This window comes from Myotis myotis, unplaced genomic scaffold (assembly GCF_014108235.1).
Source record: "Myotis myotis isolate mMyoMyo1 unplaced genomic scaffold, mMyoMyo1.p scaffold_m19_p_13, whole genome shotgun sequence".
Classification (NCBI taxonomy): Eukaryota; Metazoa; Chordata; class Mammalia; order Chiroptera; family Vespertilionidae; genus Myotis; species Myotis myotis.
Genome location: NW_023416317.1, coordinates 51,830,516 through 51,837,672, shown reverse-complemented (window position 1 = coordinate 51,837,672; position 7,157 = coordinate 51,830,516). Strand labels below are relative to the sequence as shown.

Here is a 7,157-nt window from a genome sequence, read left to right as displayed (position 1 = left end):
TATTCCCTTGCCTCCCATCTTTGCCTTCTTCCTTAGATTCAGAATATATCAGCAGAATGATCGATTGAGTGAAATTCCAGTTCCATTTGCTTTTATAAACACAGTCTACATAGTCATGCATTTGAGACCTGAAACAGAGTGAGTATCAACTCTGTGTCCATTAAATTCACAGTTTGTCCTGAAAGTTTTCTGGCTATTCCTTAACTATTTTTGTCTTTATGGTCATTTTACTACTTTGGCTGAATATTTATTGGGAAGTAAATTTTGGAGGACAACATTTTCTCATGTGGCTCTAGCCTGCGACAGTGCATTGAGCGACACCTCATTTAGCGGCGGTCATCGCTAACCCACGTCACGCTGGTTCTGGACAGTGCCCTAAAGTTAAGCCAGTGATGGGCTTTCTCAAGCCCCTCTCCACTCCAGAGTGGGGAAAGTCTCAGGAAGTCCAAGGAAGAACCTAAATTCTCAATGAGCCATAGTTTCAAATGGGCCTGGGCGTGGCATGGGTGAGGCAGAGCTTTCTATTCTGTGGCTGGTGATCGCAAAGCAATGAGAATGACGGGTGCGGTGGGCTGGGGGCCTAGCAGGAAGGAAGTGGCTAAAGGGAGACCTGCATCCCTGATGGGCGAGCACTCTCCAACTGTGACAGTCCCTAGTGCTCACACAGGGGCATTTTCATCTTTTCCCTTAGCATTTGCAAGATAAGATGCTTGTGAGAGATTAGTAAGAACTGATGATGAATTAAATGAAAATACCCATCTCCCTTCCCTCCACCCCCACCCCACCCCCACCCCACCATTTTTCTTTGGACAAATTGTTATGTCATTTTAGTTGAAGCAAAGGATTAAAAAAAATAAAAAAGATCACAAAGACAACATACAGTAGCAAAGCAGACAGGGACATGATGCACTTTTGGACATGGAACTCTACTGTTGGAAGCCAGCATCTCGGTTTTCTGTCCTGGCTTCTCCTGGGAGCCTAAGGCAGAGAGCGGGCAAGACCGCCATGCCGATGTCTGGGACCGCTCTCTGGGTGAGGTATCAGGACAGCCCTGTGCACCGTGGCTCCCCAGGCCCTCTCCGCAGGTGGAGATCCATATAGTATTCAATGGCTGTTGGGTCAAGGCACTGTCGTGTACGCCGGAGGCAGTGGGTCACTGGCAGTGGAGCTCCGTGGCGCTAATACATCACAGCGGATTCCAGAGTGGGCTCCTGAGGCGAGACAGTGAGCACACGGTCAGCCACGTGGCAGAAGGGAGGAGAGGCCTGGAAAACGGCTGCTGCTTTTTTATGTCATAATAGGTATTCATGCTCATTGACCGGTTACATTGTTCACAATATTTAAAAAGTGATGCATGTTTACCATGTGCATTTTAATCCACCTGAAATTTATTTGGGCATATGGACTACTGAGGCAAGTTGGTGCCCTTCCCACTACCACCCCCTTGGCCAATCTCCCAAGCACATTAAAAAAAGAAAATCTATACTTTCCCTCCTAGTTCCTAATGCTTTAAAAAATTCACATAACACATTTTCCATGTGCCTGCACTGTATCTGAGCTTTCTCATCTATTCCATTCATCACTAATTCCTTTATAGAAGCAATTTTCTACCATTATGCAGCAAGGATTTTTAAAACATGCAATCCCTGGATATTTAGTCAGGGGCACTGACCGCCCTTCCCTTAGATTGTCAAATAAAAAAAATGATAACAGCCAACACAACAATAGCCATCCAGTGTGACTTAATCAAAATTAGACCTATTTTTTGGTCTGATTGGCAAAAAATATGTAATTTTGGTGTGCCGCAGAATTTGAGTAATTAGTTTATGTGTGCCCAGAGATGAAAAAGGTTGAAAATCGCTGCTTTACAGCTTTTATTTATTTTTTTTTAAATATATTTTTATTGATATTTTTACAGAGAGGAAGGGAGAGGGACAGAGAGTTAGAAACATCGATGAGAGAGAAACATCGATCAGCTGCCTCCCGCACACCCGCCACTGGCGATGTGCCCGCAACCAAGGCACATGCCCCTGACCGGAATCGAACCTGGGACCCTTCAGTCCGCAGGCCGATGCTCTATCCACTGAGCCAAACCGGTCAGGGCGCTTTACAGCTTTTAATTTGTTTGAAAATCTGGCAGGAAAATCACTTTAACTTTGCAAAATGCTTTTGTCTATTTTTTCTGATTTATTCTTACATAAACCTTAAAAAAGTCTCACTAAGATTTTTATGAGAACTGGATTAAACTATAAATTAATAGGAGAAATGACTTTTCTTATTGAATTATTTATGTGACTTATCAGTATCTCAATATTAAAGGTATCCTTGCATTCCTGTAAAATTTATCTGGTAATTTATTATTTAATGTTCTTCTGTGTCTAATTTGTTCATATTTTACTTAGTATGCATCATTTCTCTGAAGAAATACAATTAATGTGTGGTTTGTGTATATCTCTGTGTATATGTCTATGTGAATGTGTGTGTGTGTGTGTGTGTGTGTGAACATGGAGCATGTGTACACACTCACCAGCCATGTTAGGCTTTGGTACTTGAGGTTATAGTAGCTTCACAACATATCTTTTAGTTTCTAATTTTTTTTGCTCTGAAACATTTTATATTGCATGGGAATTAACTGTTCCTTCAAAATTTATCAGCTAAATCACTTAGCCAGAGAATCTTTTTCTGAAGGTTTAATCAATTTAAAAATTTTATTTCTTTAATTATTTTTCACAAATATTCTGATTTTATTAGAATTATGACTTTAAAATTTATTAGCATTGATTTATATCACACTTATATATTTAAATTTAAAAATTTACATCTCTTTTATAGTTTTGTTTTTATTTTATTTATTTTTTTTCTTGATTTGGTTTACAAAGAAATTCTATTTTATATTTTTCTAAAGCACAAACTCTTCAATTATCATAAATTTCTATAGTTCTCTGGTTTTAATTAATTGGTTTTTGCATTTATCACATTTATCTTTGATGTCTAGAATTCAATGTCTATTTCATTAGTTTTGCTTCTTTAATAACAAAAAACATTTGATATTATAAATATGACTAGTATAGTTTTATACAGACCCCATTTGTTTCATATATGTAATGTTTTCATGTTCTAAGTGCTCTGCGGATTTACTTTTCTCTTTAGTTCATAGTTCCTTGGAAATGTGTGTGTCAGAGTGTGCACATGTGCATGTTTGTGTAAATGTATAGTTGTGTATGCTGTATAATCAGAATAGGGTTTTTGTTTACTTTTACTTTTGTTCTAATTTTCTAGATTTGCCCTGTCCAATATGGTAGCCACTAGCTACTTGTGGCTGTTTACATTTAGGTTAAAATTAAATGAAAATGTAAAGATCAGTCCTTCCAAGGCAGTGGCCATATTTGGAGTGCTCATAGCCACATGTGGCTACCACATGTGGCCTTTCCATTATTTTAGGAAGTTCTATTCAACAGTGTACTGTTCTAGGTTATTTTTGTCATTGGTGTCACAGAAGGTAGTTTTATATTGTCTGCTTTTTGGAATTTATTGAGATTTTCTTTGTAGCTGGTATAAAATCAGTTTTTATAAATGGCCCATCGATGGTTGGAAAGAAAGTGAACCTTCTATAAAGTACACAGTTAAGTAAATATCTTAATTACGGGAATTTTAAAGTCACCAACCATGGCATAATAAACTGTTTTGCTCTATTGTTTGCCAAAGCAAGGAAGGCTCATGAGTTAATGACTTTATTTCACCAAAATTGAAACAACTTCCCTCTTTGTTTTTTCTCTGCAAATGCTTCTTGTCTTAAATTCTACTTTGCTTGAAAGTAGTATTTCCACTCTTGTTTGCATTTCTTTAGTAAATATTGTCCATGTTTTCATTTTTAACCTCTCTGTTATTTAAAGGTAATTTATTTAAAAAAAAATAATTTATTGCCTTGACTGGTTTGGCTCAGTGGATAGAGCGTCAGCCTGCGGACTCAAGGGTCCCAGGTTTGATTCGGGTCAAGGGCATGTACCTTGGTTGCGGGCACATCCCCAGTAGTGCGGAAGGCAGCTGATCGGTGTTTCTCTCTCATTGATGTTTCTAACCCTTTATCTCTCTCCCTTCCTCTCTGTAAAAAAATCAATAAAATATATTTTAAACAAACAAATAAATAAATAATTTATTAAGGTGAAATTCACATAAAATTAACCCTCTGGGAATGAACAAATCAGTGGCGTTTCGTATGTTCACACTGTGTGCTGCCACCACCTCTGTGTGGGTTCAAAAGCTTCCCCTCGCTGTAAAGTAAAACCTCTCACCTACTGAGCAATTGCTTCCTATTCCCCGTCCCCGCAGCCCCTGGCAACCACCGCTCTATGTTCTAGCTCCACGAAAGGTAATTTATTTTTAACCACCTGATTTATAACAGGTTCCTTCCCCAGCCCTGGTGGTCTGCCCTTTTAGTGTAATAATGAATCTTTTAGCTCTTCGAAGAAATGGCCAGGGGCAAGGTAATTGAACTTTGAAAGGTCAGGGGTAATGGCTGGCCCCCGAAGGAAAGGCAATGGCCTGCACCGGCCACGTGGTGCCTCACAGGTGCAGTGGCTGTAATTCTAAACGGCTCGGCCAGCATCGGGCCGTTACCAGTGCACTCGGGAGACAGGAGAGGAGGAGAAAGAGGACGGGGAAGGGTGTGGCTGGTGATGCATAAAAGGCCAAAGGTTATACTTGTCCTTGCTTTGGTCTTGTCACTCCAGACACTGTCTGCCCGTAGCATAATGGTACCACTGAGGCAGTTTAGCTGGGTCGTCACATCCCTTATAAGTAGCATCGAGCATTTGCCAAAATTCCGAAGCATATGTGGGTGTTTAGGCAAATAATCTACTATTCCCCGACCTCTATATGACCTCCAGGGTTTGTGCAAATTATCTTCTGTCCTTTTCTTTGCCTCATTTAGGGGCAGTTGCTGCCTTTTTTCAGGACCACTAGTGACTAATGGGAAATTTAAGGAAGCGTGAGTATGGTTCAAAAACAGCATGAAAACTCCTGCACTGCACCTCAACCCAACCTTACACTCATGTGTCCACATTTTCATTTCTCTTATATCAAAACTGGTTCCTACAAGGAGGTGGTTATGCAGTTGAGGGGCTGTGTCCATCTATCAAAGAGGATGGCAATGCCCGGCAGGGTGTTCGTCGCCTTTCTTAGCTCCCCATCACCCCCACCGACAGGCCACGAGACCATGCAGAAAGGACGGGTCTTGGGGCTCAACCAGGGAAGCCACAGACAGAAGGGCTACAGAATGGAGGTACCACCTCCAGTGAAAGAGGTGGGCGTTAGGACAGAGACGACATTTACCATCAAGTCCTTGGCGGTGCTTCTCCTGTTTGGCGAGGAGCCTTGGAGAATGAAGTTGCGGTTGAATGTTTTTGTGTTGGTCACTGAAGATACCGCCATTTTTTCAGCTGAAAGGAAACAAATGGGAATGTCACCCAGCGCTGGACCGACTGTTAAGGAAGAAAGACCAGGTGTCCAGATTGCCCAGGCTTGTGTTCTGGACCTGGAATCTCATTCTGGTCCGCGGGTCTGACTGTGGCTTTATTTTGTGTTCATTTTTCACAGTGAACCAAATAGGGTGTCATTAGTAGCTTTCTGGGAAAAGGTAGCTTAGGGATCATCTAATATAGTTCATAAATTCTTATTTGCCATTTGGAAATACAAAATGCTCTAAAAAGTGCATGTATTTATAACTTTGGAGCCAAAATTGTCTGATGGCAAAATGTAACTTGAATGGCCATGTGGCCCTTTAAAGTCCTTGTCCACCCCATTGAGTGTGAACATTCTCACGCCTTCTTGCCAGGTTATTGATGTGTTTATCAGATGCTTCCCGACACCATGGCTGGGGGTGTGGGGATGGGAAGGCTGTTATAAATTATACAGCATATATATCATATTACCTTTTTTTCCCCAATTACAGTTTACACTCAATATCATTCTGTATTAGTTTCAGATGTAAGGCATGGTAGTTAGGAATTCATGTACTTTACAGAGGTCCCCCGATGCTGCAAGTACCCACCTGGCCCCACACATCATTATCACGATATTATTGACTACATTCCCAGGCTGTGGTCTACATCTCTGTGACCACTCTGTACCTACTAATGTGAATTGCTTAATCCCTTTACCTTCTCCATCCTGCCTTCCAAACCCCTCTCCCCTAATGTCCAAGAAATTCTGAAACACATATTGACCTAAGGCTTTCAAACAAGGTGTCATGGATCTATAATAAATTTTAATTGTAGAAGTTTTGGTGGACCATAAAGTAGGCATTCAATAACCGTCTAACAACGAATGGTGGAACCAAGACTTCAACATGTATCTGCTGACTTCCTACTGTTCTACTTTGTAGATCTAGGATTTCTGCTTTGGCATCATCATCGTCGTCATGTGGCTCCTGAATCCATAGAACTTGTTGAAAATGTCCAGGATAAGGGTGACATACCTGGCATCGCTAGATTCCCTTCCAGGTTAGATGCTTTGGGTGCCCTGCCCACGTCTCCCTGACAGTCATATTCCAGTGCCTTCTGACACAGCCTATGCAAGCGCTGCCACTCTCTGTTGCCCATGCATGAGGCAGGTCAGAAGTACCAGGAAGCTAATGCCCTTCAGCCAGTGATAGGTGGGAGTTGAAATACCTCGTCTTCATACCTTTGGGCAAGAAACTCTGAGGTGCAGTCGGCACCATCTCCCAGAAGTTCCCAGCAGTATTTAGTACCTTGTGTGGGCTTTCTCCTCTGAGTCATTTCTCTCTTCGCCTACTAGTGCTTACTGCAGTTACCTCCCAGATAAACTACTTGCACTCATATCCTTGTCCCAGGGTCTGCTTCCTGGGGGACCCAAGTTGAGAAAGACCCTCCACAAGAGCAACTCCAGGTGAGAACCTGCCATTGGATCCGCTCCTCAAACCCAGATTTCTGAGTCACTCAAAGTGAGAGAGTCACGCTTAATCCTTTGGTTGCTTTGTGGTTTTCATTTAGCTCACCTCTCACTGGTGGGGCAGGCAGTTTCCTCCTCTGCTGTCTTGATGTGTCTATTGTTTGCACCTACAAACAGAACATAGCAGTCAACACACCCTCTCAAAACCCGAAAACGTTACCTTCCACATTTTCCACAGAACGAGTGCG

The 7,157-nt window shown here is 41.7% G+C and overlaps 1 protein-coding gene across 4 annotated transcripts in view; it reads right to left on the bottom strand.

Annotated features, from left to right (window-relative positions):
- Positions 1–799: 799 nt before the first annotated feature.
- The window catches only part of LOC118668365 (myosin VIIA and Rab interacting protein), a 168,588-nt gene continuing 162,230 nt past the window's right edge, over positions 800–7,157 (bottom strand). For all 4 annotated transcript variants that reach the window (XM_036333238.1, XM_036333237.1, XM_036333239.1 and 1 more), the window contains 3 exons: positions 7,016–7,076; positions 5,332–5,438; positions 800–1,211 (listed from right to left, as the gene is read on the bottom strand). In XM_036333238.1, the coding sequence (XP_036189131.1) occupies positions 1,179–1,211; positions 5,332–5,438; positions 7,016–7,076 (201 nt within the window). In that variant the 3' untranslated portion in view covers positions 800–1,178. The remainder of the gene's footprint in view (positions 1,212–5,331; positions 5,439–7,015; positions 7,077–7,157) is intronic.